Source organism: Eurypyga helias, unplaced genomic scaffold, assembly GCF_000690775.1.
Source record: "Eurypyga helias isolate BGI_N326 unplaced genomic scaffold, ASM69077v1 scaffold7640, whole genome shotgun sequence".
Classification (NCBI taxonomy): Eukaryota; Metazoa; Chordata; class Aves; order Eurypygiformes; family Eurypygidae; genus Eurypyga; species Eurypyga helias.
In genome coordinates, this window is record NW_010223715.1 from 1 (window position 1) to 21,611 (window position 21,611).

Genomic DNA, 21,611 nt, shown 5'->3' on the forward strand with positions numbered 1-21,611 from the left:
TGCGGGCCGTCCTCGCTGGCCGCCCGCGGTTGCGGAGCGCTGTGGAGGTGTGCGATGGATGTGCTGGGAGTGGAGTTCCCTTTTATTCTGTTGTAGTCGTTTCCTGGCTCATCTCCTCATGGCCTGTGGTCCAAGGAGTTGGGAAGCTCCGTCACATCATGCATTTTGCCATGAAGTATGCTTTGTTTCCCAGAGGAAGTGAAATGTTATTGGTGGTAATTCACTTTTGTCATGTTTGTAGGTTAAGTTTCTCTCAAAGCCACAAAGGAAAACCCCCCGGGTTTCTTTGGGAACTCAGAAAACCTTAGAGATACAGGGGATCCAGCAATGTAATTGGCTATGATTGCCAAAAGGCTGTCAAGTAAATGGAGCAGCTGGAACACGAGAGGAAAGGGTTCTACAGGCAAGTAGCTGCCGTAGGAAACGGGGGTAGCAGCACGTTCTTCCCACCTCCCGTGGTGGTTCACAGGCATCTGCCCTGGGCAGCTCAGGCTAGTTGACCGAGCTAGGTAAAGGGGTGAGCAGTGAAGTGAGAAGGCTTGGCGGTGATACTGAGCTGTGGAAAAATACTAAGGACAGGGGTCAGCTATGAAAAAGGAATGGAGAAAGGCCTTATAAGGCTGCCTGGGCAATGACATGACAGATGAAATGGCAGAATAAGGGATGTCTGAACTGAAACTTTCCGTGTAGAAGAATGTTCTGAGCTCGCTGTTACTGCCTGGAAGATAGATCTTGATGTTATGACAAAACAAAATTTTCATGGGACTGGACTGTGGTACTTTTCATAGGGCCTCTTGGTTGTGGCCAAAAGCAGATGCCTAGGGAAAAGGGAGGAAATTAGAGCAAACACACAGGGAGACTTCCCATGGCTGCTGTACCAGCCTCCAAGACTCTGCAATTCAGGGTCTTCTCTGATGAGAAATTTAAACTTGTAGTAGGTTTTTGATGGCCTGTTAGCCAGGGCAGAACAGTAGGATGTGTGATGTGGTCCATTTCAGCAGGGAGTTAGATTTTTTCGTGCATTTTGTAATCTGTGTAATGGCAAGATAAATGTCAGAAAGGATAGAAGAAGGCAGAGCAGTCCTGACTGTTGCAGGGTCAGTCTACAGTTCTTGGCTAGGCGAATCGAGAAAATTCTTGAACTGTGAGCTGTTTCCTTACAGTTACTTATTCACAAATGTGCTTTGATGCAGTCATGCTGCTGTTCACGGTTACAACCTGGGGATTTTATGGAATGAAAATAGGAACTTCCACAGATGAAGTAATCCGTAAAAGTGTTTCTGAGGAACACTTTGACACATCTGTATATATTCTGAAGTTGTGGGTTTAACATGTTAATGACAGAACTTAGTGGGTTTATAGAAATGTGTGATTATAAACAGTTTCTGGTTTAAAAAAAAGAAGTCCCTTCATTAAAAGGTATTCTTTTAAGGCTAGTAATAAAAGTGCAGGCACAGTTCCTTACCCTATCTTTATACTCCTCTGTGGGGTTGGGAAGAGATGGTTTTAAAGTTTGAACATGAGTTAGGTATTCAGAGAACCAAAAAAGACAAGTTCTAGCACTTCTTATGCTGGAAAGGCATAACACTGGAAAGCTTGTGGCTTGGTTTTTAATACACTGTTAAGGAGTCTTTAGTACTGGAGGAACTGATGCTTTGTGGTTTCTAAATTTATTGGGAACATGCCCATGTTTTCTGACATACTTGTGTCTTCATTCACTTCAAACAGCCAGGTCAAGAGTTAATTGTTTTAGTAAAGGCCACTGTTTGCTTGGCAGCGTATCTCCCACTTCGTTTTATGCAGAGTTGTCTGAGAAAATGGGCTGCATGTTAACAATTGAACAGAAACACAGCTAAATAACTGCTGTGTGGGCAATTACTCGTTTGTGCCTTGCTCTGTTTCTGCAGTAGTGAGGTGCTGCTGTGTTTGTGTTCTGCTTCATGCGGATTTTAAAGTGCAAAATTGACGGAGAGTGCCTGTGGACTAAAATGAGTCTCAAATTAAATGTATGCTTTTCTGAAAAATACTTGTGTAAATAAAAACTGTTTTAAAACGAGGTATTTTGTCTCAAGCAAGTGATGGATAGGATTGAAAAATTCAAGAGTTATCTCTTTTCCTGTCCCCCCTCCCCCTTTTTTTTTTTCAGTGGAGGTGTGAGTTAACCTTATTTGACATTATGGAATGATGTGTTTCTGTGTTTATAGGAAGGGACTGTCCAGAGGTTCCACAAATCAGTGTCTTTCCGGAAAAAGTGGAGAGTGTCTTCCAGCAGTTTTTGAGAGAAATGTGCAGGAAGCCATCAACAATTATACTTGGTATGCATTCACTTCTGAAATAGTACGTCATTAACAGACTCTTGCCTTAAGTAGGTATTTCAAGATTGGTGTTCGTTTTCATTAGTCATTCTCGTGGATGACAACTACTGTGGGATACAAATTGACCTCACCCATTGTTTAGAGGGTTTGAAGTTCACTCCTGGTTTGTGATACGGATTTACATAGTTTTAGAGCTTAGTGAAGGGCACTGATTAAGCCTGGAAGGGAGGTCAGACTTCACGGTTACACACAAATAATGCTCACCAGTGTTGCAGGTCAGTTAACTTTCAATATGTTTCAGCCCAGTTGGCAGTTGTTGGGATTTGCCTGGCCTTATATGTCCAACTGCCTGTGCTTTCACTGCATCCCAGGGCGGGTAGCGGCTGACAGGGACCAGCTAGAGCTTTCTGAGAGTTGGGGTTCCAGAGCTGAAGGTTTAAGATGCACCAGGTCTAACAGCATAAAAGACATAGTCTACAGATATGTAACTCACATGCTGTTTGAAACATTTGTAGAGATGTTGTGCCCAGTTTTGCATAATTTTCTTGTGATACCTTCTAATAGAGTTAAAGAAGGCCTATGTTTTAATGTGTGTTTTAATGTCTTTAATGTATAGTTTTGATGTGCCCATTAGTGGAACTGGAGAAAACAAAATTGTTAGAGGGGGAAATGCTTGGATATATGTGTGGATATGTTCTAGAGTGCCCTTACAGTTGCAGTGCTATGCAGAAAAGCATAATGCTGTAGGAGGAATTGCCTTTAAGGCAGTAAATGGTACAAATAGGAGCATCTATTCATTGCACTCTACTTAAAAACATACATTTGAAACTCTTCACATCAACTCCAACAGCATGTCCTGAAAATCTTGCATCCAACAGGAATATGTATCACTGTCCATACATGTGATCAGCTGTGTTAGTTTTAGAATGTTTATGCAGAAAACTGCTGTGTTCTTTGTTTTAATTTGTCGTCTTTTCACAGTGAACCTCTTTCATCACTTTCATCTGGTGGTCGTACAACACCCACGGAGCTGAATAATTCTTGGTCTGGAATAAACAGCTATACTACTGGTTTGTCTACTGAGAGAAGTTCAGTTTACTCCTGGAGGGATGATGTACGTCACGGAAACTTTTATGGCATGCTTTATCTGAACATTGTTGAATAGATTAATTTTTTACAGAAAAGACATGTAACACATGCCCTGTAGGAGAGGTTAACCATTTTCATTCATTATAGCCTGATGATTAAGTATATTAATTGAATATTTAAAAAACAGTTCTGTTTGCAAGTTGATATCAGTGGAGCTGATGTGTAACAAAGGAAAATGGAATAAAAATATGAAATTATGAAATTTGGGGAAAACAAACTTCCTTTATCAGAGAAAGTAGGCTCAGGTTTTTGAATCCAGGAGGGTGATAAAATACATGTTTCCAAATCCTGTGTAAAGCAGGCAGTGTCTAAATTGAACTGTTCTCAGTGGTAGGAGTCATGAAGTACATTCTTGAGCACGTATGTAAATGTCCCAGTCTGAGTAAATATTTAGCTCAGTTCTATTTCGTAGGTGATGTAGAGAGAGGCTGAAACTGTTCCAGAGGCTGACCTCTGAGACATACGTGGTGCAGGCTGGCAGCATTTAATAAATTCAAAAACTTGCAGTTGCTGCTGCTTTATCTAAGGAGCCATCCATGGCTGGCAGTGGTAATTCTGCCATACCTTTTGCATAATATCCTGACCTTTAGGGTAGTGACCCCATCCATCACTTCCAGCCCTCCAGGAGAAAGCCTGACTCTGGATCATACAATAGCCTGTGTGAGTTATGTTCCCATTCCTTTTCGGTGTGGTCCCTTCTGTAATCCGAAGTAGTTGGGGCACTCGGCTGGAAGTGAACAGGTACGATATGTACCCTGAGTATTATCACTTTCTTCTGCATTTCAGAGCATCTAATACAAGTGGCCAAATGCTGTTTATAAACAGTCTCCCAGCCGAGAAATCCTCAGCCAAGTGCTCATTTCCACATCACTGGGTAAAGCCAGGCTCTTCCCTGGCGCCTTCATGTGCCCCTGCACTCGCCCGTTTCGGGTTGCACAGAGTTGTAGCTTCAGTGAAGAGGTGTGGAAGCCAGTTTCTCACACTGGGGGTTGTTTACTAATCACCAGACCTTGTCATGCAGAAGGAAGGTACCCCCCCTTGGCTCTCTTAGCGGTCCTGTTCTGAAAGGAGGAGTGCTGCTCAAAAGAGCAGGGAGCTTTGGTGTCGTGGGTCACAGAGGTGCGATGGCGCGTGCTTTGCTCCATTTTGGTGCAGGGAGGGAGCTAGGAGCGCGGACACCTTGTAACTGGTGTTTTCTGTTGCCTAATCCTAGGCAGCTAGTTCCTTTTTGCTACATCACCTTGCTTAGGCCAACTACCTGGGTGGCTTTTTTTACGCTGCAGCGTATGAATATGTCTCCAAAGCCAGTGGTCTGAAGGTCCGTTCCGAGATGTTTAGCCAAATTGGTCCAAGTTGTCCTGTTCTTTAAATACTGTTTAAAATATAAATATTTATGCATATTTGCTAACAATTATTAATTTTATAATATGTAGGAATTTGATAAAGCCAACACACAGAGAGTGCATCAGTTATTTTGGGAGATTGATGAAATGCTGTTTGAAGGAAAAGTGACCTCCCAAACTCAGAGCCTGCAGGCAGAATGTGCAGACTGGGTTGAACAATTTCCTCATCTAAGGTAAGGGAAGTTCTTGATGGTACTCATTTATACCAGTTACCACTGATTTGGATTTTTGGGGTACCCTCTTATGAATTGCTCTTGGTGTATAGCATCAAGTAACACTTTTGCATTCAAATCTTGATCTTGTGATGCACTAAGTCTGGGTGGTGGTGCACAAGCAGCTAATGCTTTTTATTTTGCTTAATACAGTGATTGCAGACATCTTTGTCTGCAAAGGAGGATGTAATGAGAAAATAATGCACCAATTTCATAATGACCTTTTCTACATAAAGAATAACACCTTGGTTTTTTTTTTAATGTAAACGGAGACATACTGTGTAAATTCTGTTAGTGATTCTCCTAGAAAGAAATGAGAAATGGAGGTGTCAACATGCTTCACATGCACTGCCCAGCCATAATGTCTTCCTAGGCTATGTAAATCAGCGTAAACCAATGTGTGATGTTAACCCAGCAGTAGCTAGTTGAACAGATAGGAGGACACATACATGATTAATGCAGATTGTTTTGCACTGATGTGCAAAATCTCCAGGCAGGCCAATGACTGCGTCTTGTAACGGGACAAAGTCAGTGTTGCACTGTGTTGTACTGTCCTGCCTTCATAAATGATGGCCTGTCATTCTCAGTGGGGTGTCGTGGCTCTAAGCTATTGTAAACATAGACCTGCATGTGTCTGTCTTCTACTCAATAGGTTGTTAACACCATTAAAATGAATGCTGGCATACTCTCAATGCTTTTAGATAATTTGCAGAGGCTTGTTATTAGTAAATATAAACCAAAATCAACCAACAAAGCTTGTCACACTTTGTCGGGAATAAGAGAAAATTGTTAAATAAAACTGAGCCAGTTTTCACTGGCATGAAGGCATGCTTTGCCGTTTTTAAATACTGTAAAAATTAATAGGACATGCGTAAAATGGAGACAGGTTTCTGTGCTGTGTAATCAAAAATATTGTCATTTCACTGTATTTTCAGAGTTTTTTCACTAGATGGCTTTTTTTTTTTTAAGAAGTGATTCCCTGTACTTAGGAGTTTTTGATTCAAATCTGATGCTGGCGATACCAACCAAGTCCAAGAGGTTGAAAGCGAACTGAGGAAATCTGGGGGCTGTTTGGCAATTGGCGCTAAGGGATGTGGTACATGCTGTGGTTTAAAAAGAAAAAATAAAGAAAAGGTTGTTTTCATTATTAAGCTTAAACCTTAAAACTCAGTTTATGTTGAATAATTACTCAAAAGAATAGCTCTGGGATGTCAGATTTATTTCTGAGTTGTGCTTTAAAGAGCTCACTGGCTTTCCTTTTAATTTGTAAACCAGCTATTCATACTTAGCTCAGCATGGGGGAATAAATATACTTGAGAACTGTCATCAATAAGGGAAAGATCAGATCTGTTTAAAGAGAAAGCTTTTTGCATCCCTTTCTAAACATTCCTTACAGAGTTTTGTTACGAAAGGAAGTATGTTTATCTACCTTTAGAACTATCTAACTGGTTTGATAATTCGCTCTTAAAAATTATAACCTAGAATCTAATCTTGTGCAAATCAGCTTGCCTTTAATGACTTAAATACTAGGCTATGTTACTGTATTACACAAGGCCCTGACCCCACCATAAATTGCTTTTTCAAAGCAAATGTAAGATCAGCTTTCACACTGCCTACTCTTTGCAGGTATTTGTATTCTTGATATTTGCATATGGAGCAGATTTCCATCTCAGATAAAGCTAGTTCTCTCATTTTCATTCAGGCTTCTAGGAAAGCAGCTCCTATTGCCAAAGGATGAAGGCTTTCAGCATTTTCAGAGCAGAAGTGATGCCTGTGTGGATACGAAGTGTTTACCTGCCTTCCATGAATGTACTAGTAAGATAAAAGAGTATGTTCATTTTTTAGTTTTCTTTTTGGTCTTCCCTCTTCAGAAATAAGTACAAGTATCACTTTTATGTTACTGAAACATTTCAGTATAATAAAATATGCACTTTCTTCTTTCTTTGAATATTTAATTCTCATTTTGTTGATGTTTTTTCAGGCTCTGCATTGCAGGCTCTAAACTGATCCCAACAGCATCTCCAATACATAAATCACTAGATTCAAGTACCACTAGGATTTCTGCCTCTGACTCATCTCTGTATTCGTTCCTGGAAGAAGAAATCTATGATGCGGATGGAAAAATAGAAGAATATCTTGCCTTTGACAAGGAGCTGTAAATAACAGATCTATATATTTTTAAAGAATATAATGAAAAATTATCAATGAACCCAGTCAGGGCTCCTAAACTGTGTTTCTTTTCTGTAAAATCTGTTCCTTCCGTCCCTGTGTTTGGTAGCACCGTGGTCAAAGCACTCACTGGGCATGTGGAAGATTATGTATGTTGTCTTTCTAGAGGTTCAAAACTCACATTTCCCACATCAGAGGCACGTGTCACGACCACTAGTTGTTCTGAGGTGTACGGAGATCAATAAAATTAATATTTAATCTTGAGACAGGGAATAGAATGAAGGAAGCCCTTCTCCCCAAGTGAATGGCTGGACTACCAGGTTGTTTATGGTCATCACACAGTATGTGTTCTCATTGTTTGCCCTAATGAATCTTAAGTTCTTTCTGTGCAGTGTGTAACAGCTTTGTGAGAAGTGCAGGATACAGCCTGCATTTAGAGCAGTCTGGGGAATTACAAGAGTCATGCAACTCTCATCTTGAAAAGGAAAAAGACATGGTTGTCCTGAAAAACTAAGGAACGAGACCCTTTCAGTCCTGTTTGAAAGAGAGGGCCTGGGTGGCTGCCTTTTGAAAAGGCTTTGGGTTTAAGAAGCCTTTTAGGATTCTTCTCTTTGTTTTGCTAAGTGTGCAAGCTTCATTAGGGAGAGAGTCTTGACTGAAAATGTGTTTCTCTCCGTGATATGTTGTTTCTTATTTCTCTTCAATTCTGAAATGTCTTGTTCTCCGTTACTAACACAAAGCCTGATACAAAGGTGGCGTGGTCATTTTGTGAGTTGGATCATTCATCCAGCTCTCAGGTATAGTGAAGGAGTTTGCAGTCCAGTTTGAGGAAGATGTGAAGAAGTGACGGAGAAGGGAAAGGGAAATGGTAGAAACCAGTATGAATTCGGGATCATCCTTGTAATTTCAAAAAAAATTGCATTTTTTTTAGAAAGATGATGGCATTAAAAAAAGAAAACGCTTAAAACATTCTTCCTGAGAAGTATGTTAGAAGAGCAAGTTAGGAAATGTTGCTAGGCTGTGCTTCCCTAGGGAGGGAGGGGGGAAAATAAAATAATTAAAAATGTAACTGTTCACACAGCAGTGGAAAGGGAGGAGGTGAGCGTAAGGCTATGGGCTCTGCAATTCTTGTCAGGCTGCAAAAACCCTTTGGAGTTGTTTCTCTTTGATCAGTGCTGCAGATGTGTGCAGGTACACAGGACATGATCAAAAAGAGATGTCCTGTGTGATAGTCCTCCTGCCAAATACAACAGACATAGGTTCCCTTATGCTATGGTAAAAAATACAGGATTTAACCTCAAATGACTAAGTGCCACACTTAAAGCTGTTCCTTCTAGAGCTGCAGATCTTTCTATTGTAATGCACTGACTGGATTTTTAAAAATTTTTCCCCTGCAAGCAAAAAAGAAAAAGAAACGATTGTATGTGTTCGTTAGGTTCTGTTCCCATAGGTACCCTGTACGTTTGAATCTTTTTGTGATCTACACCTGACTGGCTTTTTTTCCTTCCATATGTATGTTTCTATTCATTTGGTTTATTAGAAGGAAGGGGAAAAAATGTCAAAACCCATGGGAATTCACTTGCATTTGCTTCCTTTCTTAGTGGTGATGAGAGTTGGGAACAGAAGAAAATGCATCTTGCTGAGAAGAGGAGTAAGCGTGGCATTCCCCCTGTTTCTCCCAATGCCTGTATCAAAGATGCCGTGGCTTCTGAAGTATTTGATTGTATCTGGAGCAATGTAATTGGAATATTGGAGGAACTGATTAAAAAAAATTGGGAAACTAGTATCACAGGTATTTGATATTTTTAGATCTGGTATTTATTGTATCTAACTCAGGAATGTGGGTGTTTTTTTTTTTTTCTTAAGGCTTAAGATAGCCATATCGTAGTCCAGTATTGTAAAGTATGTAATGGCTTGCTGCCTGTGTGCCCTGCACCTAGAATATAAATATTCCTACTAATTTTCAGGGAGTTTTGTATGAAGCTTCAATTTTAAGGTACATTCAGCCTCAAATGTAAGTCTACGATGATTAAGAAATGGTGAAATTTCGCAGAATACTTGCAGTGTTGGAATTCAGCATTTCAGGTGTTACTGAAATACAAAAGGGCTTTTCACAGCACAGGTACATTTTTTAGCTCAGTATTGCAGTTCAGGGCAGATAGCTCAGCAGGTTTATGATAGGTGTGCTCTTTGTAAAGGGCATAAACTTAGGACAAATAGCTAACCAACATATTTCAACTAGGAATGTAAAATAATTTGGGTTTATATTGGAAGTAAGATGGTGGCACATACCCAAAATGAAACTCTGTAGCTGCTGTCAGACAAGGATGGGATTGATAGACTTTGTTTGGGGTTTTTTTTTGTGCTTTAAAAAAAACCCCAAAGCTTTGGGAATTTTTAAATAACATTCCAAGAGTCTTAGCAGTATTTTCTTAAACACTCCTCTCCAGCTCTACCTGTATAGACCAACTTCTTAGTCAGTGTCAGAGAAAGCATAAACAAATGGGAATGCTTTCAGGAAAACATCAATTATGGTAGATTTTTAAATATCATGGAAACTTAAAACTGTGTGAAAGTCTTTATTTACTGTGAATCACAGAATCATAGAATGGTTAGGGTTGGAAGGGACCTTAAAGACCATCCAGTTCCAACCCCCCTGCCATGGGCAGGGACACCTTCCATTAGACCAGGTTGCTCAAAGCCTCGTCCAGCCTGGCTTTGAAGACGTCCTGGGGCAGGGGGAAGTCTAATGATGTTTGAATCCCAGCAAATGGTGGATGTAAACATACAAAATACCTTTACTTTTTTTTTTTTTTTTGCTTTTGTACAGAGGGTGACAAACAGGTGGAAAAACTGAAAGCTGTTACAACAAAACTGCCACATTTGCCAGTCATTCGTATTGCAGCAGATGCCGGGAGCATTCCTCTTTCCAGAGGCTCTGAAGCGCGAAGTGTATTTTTTGCTTCCTCCCAGGTAAAAATGATTTTCTGTCAGTGAGTTTTTTTTCTGCTGACCTTGGACAGAGTCCTGGTTTAAGTTAGAAAAGGCTTGAAATATTTAAGTTAATTTAAAATGAAGGTTCATTAAATGTACTTTTCTTGTTTGCAATCACTTGTTCTTTGGTGGTTCTTAAAGATACCATTTTTCACTAAGATATTTCTGAAATTGATTCCCAAAATACCACTTGCTAGACTGTATTTCTCCTTAGGAAATAATTCTGCTTTTATTGTGGTCCAGTCATTTCCTTTTGGTAGAATTAAGAAAGTAGATTAGTCTCTTCCCTGGATTGCAGGGATGTGAAGTTGTGACTTAAAGGGCTTTATGTACAGCTCTGTGAGTTTCAGACTCTGTTCCTTCTCATTTCTTTTGCCTCTTGTAAAAGTAGACTTGCTCTACATCCACCAGTGCACTGGCACTAGACCTTACCTGTCATTGTGGAAGCTCATGTTTGTATTGATAAAACTTTCTGTCCTACTTGCTGCCTTCTCCCTCTGTCCCCTGGCTCCTCTGATGCACACTTGTGCTTTTCCAACCACTGCTGCTCTGTTTTTTTGCTCTTTCTCCACGCTTGCTTGGTAGTGAGGTAAGGAACATGGAAGAGGTAGCACAGCAGTCTTGGTGTTTCCTGCTGGCATGCTTGTTTCTGTACTGGTCCCAGCAGCCAAAAGTGAAACACCTAGATGTAATTCTAGAATCACAGGGTGGTTTGGGTTGGAAGGGACCTTAAAGACCATCCAGTTCCAACCCCCCTGCCATGGGCAGGGACACCTTCCACTAGACCAAGTTGCTCAAAGCCTCATCCAGCCTGGCCTTGAACACTTCCAGGGATGGGGCATCCACAGCTTCTCTGGGCAACCTGTCCCAGTGCATCACCACCCTCTCCGGGAAGAATTTCTTCCTGATATCCAACCTAAACCTCCCCACTTTCAATTTAAACCCGTTACCCCTTGTCCTGTCACTACAGGCCTTTGTAAAAAGTGCCCCCCAGCTTCCTTGTAGCCCCTTCAGGCACTGGAAGGTGCTCTAAGGTCTCCCCGGAGCCTTCTCTTCTCCAGGCTGAATAAGCCCAATTCTCTCAGACTTTCATTATAGGCATCTTTGTGGCCTCCTCTGGACTCGCTCCAAGTGGTCAATACCCTTCTGATGTTGGGGGCTCCACAGCTGGATGCAGCACTCCAGGTGGGGTCTCACGAGAGCAGAGTAGAGGGGCAGAATCCCCTCCCTTGACCTGCTGGCCACACTTCTCCTGATGCATGCCCAGGCTCTGTGCCCATGGGCTGGCCTGTGCTGAGGGAAAATGGAAATTTCGGAGAATCAACGTTCAGCTTCAATTGAAGTTTATATTGCAAGTTGAGTTCCAATTCATTAACTAATTTACCAAAGTTTTGTTTGCAAGAATCTATTTAAAATAAGCAAAATGTCTTTGCTCAATCTACTACTGTGAATTCTACTGAAACACTGTAACAGGAATTTTCTAAGAAAGAAGTAGAAAATCTTTTTGAGGCCTTACTTCAAAAAAAGCATTAAGGTTGATGCGTATTTGTTCCTTTTACTAGGTTCACCGTTTCTCCAGCAACTTCTGCAGTGATTTGAATGGTGTGATGACAATTCAGGCAAAACCACTCCAGCAGAGGCATGTTGCCACAGTGGAAAAAACACAGTAGGTGTTGGTATTGACATGCTCAAAACACCTCACAATCCATACTATATAGAAGATGTTTTGCAATTGTACAACATAAGTAAGAAGGCAGTCATCTTCTTCGTGTGTTGCTGATGTGACAAAGATTTGTAGAGGATACAATTTTTGAAATCCTTTTACTTCTTTAACTTCATCCTCATCTCCTTTCTCCTCCTTTTTTTCCCTAGGAGCGAGCAGGAAGACAAACAGCGCAGCATTGGCTCCAGTACTCCAAATTCAGTGCACACTAGGTTGGAGAGAATTGCTGATAACAGTGTTCTCTCGTCATCTCGAGTACTGCTGGCATCTTCTAGGAAGCAACCAAGCCACTGTAGATTGCCTTATCTCACTTCTGACCAGCTTTCCTCAAAACCTCCTAACATCTACAATGATCAAATCCTTAGGGGAACCAAATTGTGAGTTTTTTCATTTTATTCTCTCCTTTCCTCAAAACTTTACTGATATTTTGCCAGTGAAGGATTTTGTGAAATACTTGAGAACTGACCTAAGATGTGTTATTTATAATAGAACAGAGAAAGAAAAAGAAAGCAAGTAGAACCATGTTTTTGGGGGAGAGACATTTGGTTTTTTGGTTTTTTTTTTGGTTGCTATATCAGGTTCTGTTACTTTCTGTAGCTGACCTTTATAAAGAAATGTACTGCTTAATAATTTCATATTACTTCAGTGAAGAAGTCTTTAATGTGAATTTTCCTAAAAGGAGCACCCTTAAAACTCTCCAGGGGTGCCAGCTCAGATCGTTTATCTTCTGCTCGTGTACCTACAACCCGGAACAGGTTACCACCGATAAATTCGGAGGCTGCTGAACACTGTCTTTCAGTGCCGCGATTCCAACAGAGCTCTGTAAGTTGTGTTCGTTTTTGTACTGGTGAAAAACTTCAAGCTCTTCGGAAAGAAATATCTCTCTGACTGGTTTAAATGAGCAGTTTTACAGTTTGTGTTGGTTCACATTTAATATATGGTCTTGAAACGCTAATGTCTGCTACATTGTGGTACTGTTAGAATGCAAAAGAAGGCAGTTTAAAACCTCAGCTCACAAACGGTCGACTTTCCTCTGAAAACAGAAAAATCTTAAAACAAACAAACCAACCCCAAAAACCAGAAAAACAACTAACCACCTGGCTAGTAACCTTGCACTTATATCCACCTGTATTTAAATATAGTTTTTTGGTGAGGTAAGTCTTACTGATACTTGCCTATTTTTGGAACATAGGGAAGCAGTAAGTTACCAGAGTGAAAGTAAATTGACATTTTGCTATTATTTTGCCTCTGAATAATATTTGGAATTGAACCACATGTGAACTTGTAATTATTATTATGATTTTAATTAATATAAGCCTTTGGGCATTATCAACTAATATTAGGGAACAGTCTCAAATCTGTTTGAAAAACATCAGTACCCTTAAATTACCTTAAATCAGTGGTTTTGGTTAGTGAAAACATATTTTTATTTTCTTCTCTTGTGCTGTTTGTTTTATGGCAAGGGAAAAATACTATTTTAACCAGTTCATTTGCAGCATTCTCTCAATGCTCTTTTAATTCTTCCAGCATCGAGGACGATATGCTCACAGCAGAGTATCGAGTGCAGTGCCTGGTGGTACACAGCAACGGCCACTCAGAGAAAGAACTTTTATTACTGCTCAGTTTTCAAGGCCCAACACAACTCATACATTCAGGGTATGTTACAGTATAACTGGGGACATGGAGAAGTGAAGAAGCTTCTGTTCATGCCCACAGTTGATCTATAGAAGATCTCTCCTGATTCCTGGTGTACAGGGATTCCTGCTACCTATGGAAAGCAGGAGGTTAAAAGGCATTGAGAGGGTGTGGGACCTTGAAAAGCAGGATGAAGAGATTTTTTTCAACTGTTAATGCATCCAACAGTTCTTTTGAGGGTGTCTGTGTACTAGAAGCGTGCAGTTTTGTACTGCTTTGAGCTTTGCAGCTTGGTAGTACTTGCTCTGCTGGACTACATCATAAAAACTGTAATCAAACCATTTCAGTAGATAATTATACTATAGTAGCTAATGGTATGTCCTTCCTTTGTACAGACAGCCACACCTCAGAAGAGATCACGGACTCCAATGGATTTTGCTAACCACAGAGGGACAGGTCCAGGATATTTAATAGGTAGGCAAAGTAAGAATCACTTGGAAGGCAAAAGGCCAACAAAACCTATTAATCCGTAGTACGGTCGAGAAGTAAAGTGCTCAGGGTGAGCCATCTTTGCGTAAAAGAACAACAGGTATGCTCGGCATTACCTTTTCAGTTTGGTTTTGAAGTTTCTTCTCACTTGGTCTGAGATAGCCCTAGGTATGACTGTTAGGAATCCTGCAAAGCTGCTTTTTGTTGCTGTGACGTGGAAGGAAAAGAATTCCCCCTCATCTTAGGTGGTGATGCTATGATTTCAGCATATTTACAGTTGTGGCAAGAGGATGTGGTGTACAGGCTAAATATTTTGCAGCTGCTAGAGTAGCAACACAAACACATGTTTGTGAACTGTTCTGCCTTTTGGTTTCATGACACGAATTTTATTTTAGCCTCCATATAAATTCACCAAATTAGTGAACTTTTTATGTAGGAAAAAATAAAATTGAAAGTGTGCTTTTTTATTGTAAGTATAAAGCTCTCTTAAATAAACAAAAAGGTTAATACTGATCTGCAACTATGTTTTCCGTTTGTAACACTGAAAAAGAGTGCAGCCCTGCATGGCTTATTTAGTCCCATTGGTACAATAAAGCTGGCTAGCTAGTTTCTGAGGTATTTGGGTGCTTGAACATAACCTTTATTTGTTTGGAAGTTCCTTGAGTTTAAATACTTATCTGATTGTCATAATTATATAAAAGGTCATGTAAGGTCAAGGGCAGGTTAGGGAACATTGGTCTGAAAAGGCTGATGGAAGTAACTAATACATAATCCTGGAGTGTCACATTCTACCACAATTAACAATGTTTTATCTTTTCTAGGCTCACAGCACTACTACAGATCTTTTCAGAGAAACCCTTCAACCTCAAGGAAGAGGTTTCAGATTACTTCTTAACCCAGTTTAGGAAGAAACAGGACCCCCCTGCACGGAATGGAAGACTGAAGCACTAAATTTGCCAGCTAGTGTCTTGTGTAACAAAGAACATGGGCAATGTGCTGGTTTCTGCTGAGCCGTGCGATCCTCAGGATGCCTGCATTGCCTTCTTTTAAAGCTGTCTGACCAGAGGTTAGATTAAAATTAGAGCAGAACAAAACAAATGGTTGAGATCCCAGAGTTTTGGGTGACAGCTCTGTTTGCAGAGTCAAGATGCTGCTGCACTTTCTTCTCAGGCATTCCTCCTTTTTCTGTCATTCCTTAGGGAATTGTTACTCTGCCTATAGGAGCAAATAAGTTATGTTTAAGCCATGAAGTCCTGTTCCCACTTCTTTGTGTTTTCCTCAGTGTTGAAGACATTACAGTCTATCCAAACATCAGTTATATATATAACTTATACTTTTAAGCCGGACTTCTTGGCATCTTCTTTTTTATTCCACTTTTAACACTTCTCCATTTTTCAGTAGGCTATCTGCTTACTGCAGTTGCTCTCTTGTAAATATTGTCTGTCCCTACATGTTCTTCCTTTGGTCCTTTTGAGTTGGAATTCACTCATTGCTTCTATTTACGTTGTTCTATTCATCAGTTATTGTAGGAACTGCTGGGATGGACTTTGTATACAGGAAACAGTGTTTTCCCTGTCAGGACAAACTTTTTTGCAGATCCTGAGCAATTGAACCTGCAATTTGACAAGTCAGTAAGACCATTCCCACTTCTTGAGATGTCTTATAACATATTGCCTGTTATTGTTCAAATTAATCATATTTTTTACTATCCAAGCCTTTGAAGCTTTAACGTGAAAATATTTACTTAATTGATGAAGTCATTGTTTCATACCCCTCTGTGTCGACCCAAATGGGCAGATCAGAGAGGAGGTGGGATTGTGTTCTGCCCAGAGGTCACAGCCCTGATCAGGTCCCTGGCTGTTAGTACCCTGTATATTTGCAGTCAGACATTCCTCCTTCCATCAGAAAGCCAGCACTTTAAGTAGCTGTGGTTGAAGGGGAAGGGGAGGAGCTGAAAAACTCAATTATTTTCCCAAATAGTGCAGTTGAGAATAGAATCAGTTTTTTCTACTTGGGAATTAATACCAGTTCTCCTCACTTCTTTTTATTAATGTTCAAGGATTGGTAATCCAGCATTTGTAACATATTTTATATGCATACTGTTTATCAGATTTCTTGTTGGTGTAAATGGTCATCAAATGTTGTATTCTTTTGAGTAAATGAAGCATTTTTAAATTACTTTCCAGGCTTAGTATTTTTCTCCTTTGGCTACACTGAGTTTACTCACTGGTGGTATTATGGTACAGTATCTGAGAAAGAATGCTTTTGCTTTGGTGTTGCAGGTTGATTTCATACATTTGCAGGTCAATGATGCATTTGCTTCAGACATCTGGTGTCAAAGATGGCATAAGGTTCAAACTTCACAATTAAGCCATCTTCAGAGGTGTATCCAAAATGTAATTTTGATCTCATGAGTGCTCCTTCCTCTACTATATAGACATTGGCAGGGATGCAGAGAAATGATGGCAAAACCTGTTCCTTACCATCTTGTGGCGCTTCATGGCAACACAGATCTTAGGATGTAGGCTAAATGAAAAGATGAATATACACCAGTTTGGTTCTGTAATAGCAGAAGTGGGAACCACAGAGTGAAGAGCAGTTCATCGTCTGGCACCTTGTAAAAGTGAGAAGATTACTGGCCTCTGCGGAACCATGGAGCTCTGTCACTGGATTTCTGAATGGAGAGAAAAGCAGAGCAACAAGCATCTGCTTCTGAAGCTTAAAAGGAAAGGAAAACTCTGCTAATTACTAAAGCTGCAATGGAGCACTCTCTGGTGGCAGAGGAGAGGGAAGAGGTGTGTTTATTGGCTCCCAGTATTTTAACACTTCCCTTTTGATCAGTTTTCAGGCACCTGACAGTATCATAGATCATGTTACATCCTGATAAACAGCCTGTTGGATAGGGTTCTTGCCTCTTGATTCTTGCTTTTCTCATGGTCGTGGGACTAGTAAGTCTCACTTTCTATACCACCTGCACACCTAAGTATTTACAAAGCCTCCTTGTGCATGAGAATAGTGTTGAAGTGAATGACTGTAAATCTGGACCTCTAGGGCCATGACACAACAGCAGCTGCCATGAACTGGGCCCTGTACTTCCTTGGACATCATCCCGAAGCCCGGAAGAAGGTTCACAGAGAACTGGATGAGGTGTTTGGTACATTTTCCATTCCTCCTTTATCAGGGTTGAAGAAGTGGAGGTAGGAATGTGTCTTGTGGCCATTCTGGAGCTTTGAGTAACTTAGAGGTGTTTGGGATGGGTGCTGGGATGTCTCTAGGAGAGAGTACTGAGACGGTTCCCCAAGTAGAGGACAGGGGTTTTCTTGTTTTACTGTGAAGCAGTTTATAGAAAGTCACTTAATTGCTGTTACTTTGACCCTTCTCCCTTTCCCTTTTCTCCTTAGGAGCATATTGGGTACCAAAAGGCACAGATACTCTTTTCGTAGCTTATGCCCTGTGTAGAGACCCCAAGATCTTCCACAACCTGGAGGAGTTCAGGCCTGAGCGATTCTTCCCTGAAAATTGTTAAGGAATGCACCCGTATGCTTTCCAGGTGTTTAGGGTTGTTGACAGTTTGCCTGTATCCATTCCTTTGTAGCCGATGTCTCTAGTCTTGGGGTGATGTGGAGGAAGTGTCACCCCTATTTTCCTGTCAGTCTTGGAGCGGTTTCAGGGTAGGCTCTGCAGCCCGGTGTGGGTGTCAGGGTGTTGGCGACGGGGGTGCTGCTTGGGTGTCCTCTGTGAGAAAAGGCCTGAGAAGAGGGAACAGCCCGTTCCTGCCAGCTCTGTAATGGACCTGCTCCAGGACGTCGCTGAGCCCATCACCCCAGCTGCTGGTGCCTCTGAAAATCTACTTACGGGTGTGGGGAATGCCAGGCAGATAGACAGAGGAGGAGGTGGCAGGGAAGAGAGGGCAAAACAACAGTGCAAACACCAAGGTCAGTGAAAGAGCGGGAGGAGGTACTTAAGGCACCAGAGCAAAGATTCCCCAGCATCCTGTGGAGAAACCATGCTGGAGCAGGTCTGTCCTCCAGGGCTGCAGCTCATGGAGGGGACCCATGCTGGAGCAGGAGAAAAGTGTGAGGAAGAGGAGGAGGCAGTGGCAGAGAGGAACTTTTTTGTCTTTGTTTCTCACTTCCCAACTCTCTAATTGGCAATACGTTAAATTGAATTCCCCTGAGTTGAGTCTGTTTTGCTCATGATATTGTGACCCAGGAGCTTTGTCATCCTTTCTTCTCTCCCTGTCCTCTTGAGGAAGGGGAGGGAATGGGTGGGTGTCTGGCTGCTGGCCAAGACTAACCCACCACAGCTTCTAACAGGCTGTCCAGCGCTCGCTGTGTACATGCAGGTACATAAAATGTGGAAAGTGAATTTCCTAGAGCAAATATTCTGTGCTCTGAGCGTGCAGGTTTGCAGTCTCGTGTGATTCTGGGACTCGCCATCGCAAGGCCTTCCAGATCTTAAACTGACACTTTTGTTTCTGCTCCATGACCTCTGTAATGCGTTTGTGCTCCATGACCTTCATGTAATGCATAGCATGTTGCTAAATGCTTTATTTAAACTTGCTAAGAGTTTAGCAAGGAGAAGACCCTGTAGGATCTAGCCAAACCGCAGAACGGTGGGCTGAATCTCCACCCATGACCTGGGGGCAGGTTGTGGCCATCCAGTTTGGGAGTAGGCTTTTTCCCTTGACACATGGATGAATAAACATCAGTCAGGTGCTTTGGTAGCTGTTCAGTATTAATGACAACATCAGTGGTGCATTATCAGAATGGCTTTACAGCAGTAGGCCATGGTCTGAGGGTTGGGTGTTGGCCCAAGCTGCAACCTGCTTTGTTGGGAGGCATGTTATTATCCTGGCATGCGTCTTCTGGCATGGAAGATCTCGGTTTCTTAGCAGTAGCAAATGTTTGTGTTCTGTTGGGGATAATTTATTCATGTAGAACTTGATGTTGTGAAGGGGTCCCAAACGATGGCTGCAGAACCGAGCAATTGTTGCTGTACAGTGAACAGCAGGTTGCAGAAACCTTGGTATGCCTGATTGAGGTGGGTGTCACAGCAAACAGTCTTGTCTCTGAAAAATGTGCTGTGGTCTCTGTCTCTCAAATGGCAGTTAATCTCCTTTACCTGTGTGAGGAAAGACAATCCACAGAAACATTGGAAGCTGGAGTCTCCCTCAAGCTTTAGGCTTTGAAGCTTAGATTTTTAGGCTACAGTGGCTTGAAGTTCAGCATCGGGCCCTAAAATCCCTCTCTGAGGATGGGGGAGATCTCTGAGCTGTTCAGAATCATGTTGTAGCTGTATATGTTGAGAAAGAGGGAAGCTCTTCCTAAGAAAAAACATTCCTAATTGCAAATGAATTGTAGTGATTGCTAAGTTAGCAACTGGTTAGTCTTGCTTACTGTGGATGCTGTGTGTTTTGCAAGGGATGGCAAAAGCATCAGGTATGTCTTGGCTGGGGCAAAGGACTAATGTAAAGAGCACACCACAGTTTTTAAAAATGCGTTGTGTACTTCTCTTTTGTCCTCTGTTGTACCAGATCCGTTTTAGCCTTACTTTGCTTTCTGGTTTTGTTATTCTTGCTGGTAACAATGGTTTTATCAATTTCCTTAACGAAGAATCCAGATCTGGTTTCTAGGGACCAGCAGAAGCCTGGTGTGCATGGGCTGACATAGCTGGCTGACAGATGTTTGCCTTCTGTTGGTACGGGCAGATAGGCTTCTGCGTCTCTGGGAGGCTGAGTTAGAGCAGATTTGCACCGTTAATGCATGTTTACAAGAGCAATGACTCACTAACCCGTGGAGTGCCTGCTGAAACCCAACACTGAGCAAAAGGGAATGTTAACCACAGTTCGGTAGAAACTTCCTCTCCTACAGAACATCTTCCAAGGTTCGTGATGATTGCAAGTCTGTGACATAATTAGACCTCAGAGATGCCAGGCATTTCTTCTATCTGAGATGTATCTTGGTTGAACTCGATGATCTTAAAGGTCTTTTCCAACCAAACCCAATTCTATAATTTTGTCATCTTTTATGTCTCATTCCAGTGTAGCTGCTGCCTTTTGTTAGTAGCAGCATCACCATTACCAGCTGCTGGCAGGGTTTTGCAATGCTTGTTCTGCTGTATTCCGTACTGCTTTCCCCATGGCTTTTCACCTTCTCCCCGCTGTTTTACTGTTTATTCACAGTTTTTCCTGCAGAAGGAATTATCAGCAGTCTGAAACACAGATTTTGACTTGGAATCACAATTTGCCGCTTCATCTAATTATCAACTCTGTGAAGGCAACAAACTGCAAGGCTTTTATAAAGAAGAGAGTGTAATTCTGTAACCCACGTCATCTCCATATTACAAAGACAGAAGTTGAGCTTCTTCATCCTGCACACTTCCTTCCTTCCTGGGGTGTCATCTGAACAAAAGAGGGGACTGATGGCCTTGCATGTTTACAAGACAGAGTACATACGTTTTACTTTCAGTCACAAATGCACCATTACAAATAACAGAGTGGCAAAGTTCATTTCTAGCTGTTTACCATGCAGAAAAATGCAACGGTCAGCACTTATGGTGAAGTGTTTGCTGGGAGATTGCAGGAACAAAGTGCCAAAATTTACTCCCCTCTGCTGCCAAGGGTCATCAGCCCTTCCTTAGCTTCTGATGTTCCAAGCTTTCTCCATTTGTGTTTCTTACTTTAGTTGCTCTGTTTATGCTGTTGTTGGTTTACTGAGAATGCCAGTGCAGTCAGTTTTGGTACAAAGCAGGAGATCCATGACCTTAGCTATTAGAAGCTTTGTGGTATATTCGGGGGGTGAAGTTTTGCAAACTGGGTGTGAGCCGTGCTGTCTTTTTGCCGAATCTCTGTTTGACCATAGGGTTTCTGAGCACTGGAGGTCTTGAGAAGCAGGTGCCCAGCAGTCCTGCAGCAGTGAGAAGGAACCCTGGCTGCTCCTGAGGCAGGAAGGGCAGCGGGGTTTGTGAGGGGTATGGCACTGCTTCTACACAAGCGCTTTGCAGGTTGTGACACAGGTGCTGCTGCTGCCTGTTGTGTTACTGGCACCCAGTGAGCATTCAGCAGTGACATCAGCGGAGGACGTTTGAGCAGAGAAGCACCAGTGTGCTTTGCGGTGCTGCTGTCGATCGTGGGCCTGTATGGGGTCTGGTTTGCATACCCCCTCTGAGCCATCAGCCCAGCTTAAGAACGGTGCTCCCCACCTGAAACGCTGGAAACCCTTCCTGCATCGTGTTGGAGAGCACTGGAGCGGTTCTGTATGCAAACCTGAGCGCCTGAAAACAGATGGAGAGAGGTGGTATTGCGAACACCCATCCTCCTCAAATCAGCAAAGCTCAGTTTTTCTCTTCACAGCAATTTTGTATTTTCCTTCTGAGGGATTGCACAGGCCTGTGAGGAACTTCCTCAGCCTTCTCTTGAGCCAGAGGAGCCAAGTGAGGACAAGGAAATGGCACCGTTCCCTGTGGCCATCATGCAGTGCTTGCAGGCAGCCTCTTGGCCCACGAGTTTTTTATATCTTTG

The 21,611-nt window shown here is 41.9% G+C and overlaps 1 protein-coding gene across 1 annotated transcript; it reads left to right on the top strand.

The window, feature by feature from the left end:
• Positions 1–2,204: 2,204 nt before the first annotated feature.
• FAM149A (family with sequence similarity 149, member A) lies at positions 2,205–15,040 on the top strand (the record flags this gene model as incomplete). The annotated part of the gene is made up of 11 exons (XM_010149555.1): positions 2,205–2,315; positions 3,297–3,429; positions 4,898–5,040; positions 6,782–6,907; positions 7,061–7,234; positions 8,850–9,040; positions 10,079–10,221; positions 11,805–11,908; positions 12,115–12,342; positions 13,493–13,621; positions 14,911–15,040. Coding segments are annotated over 11 exons (1,612 nt in total), but the record flags the coding sequence as incomplete, so codon positions are not given.
• Positions 15,041–21,611: the final 6,571 nt, after the last annotated feature.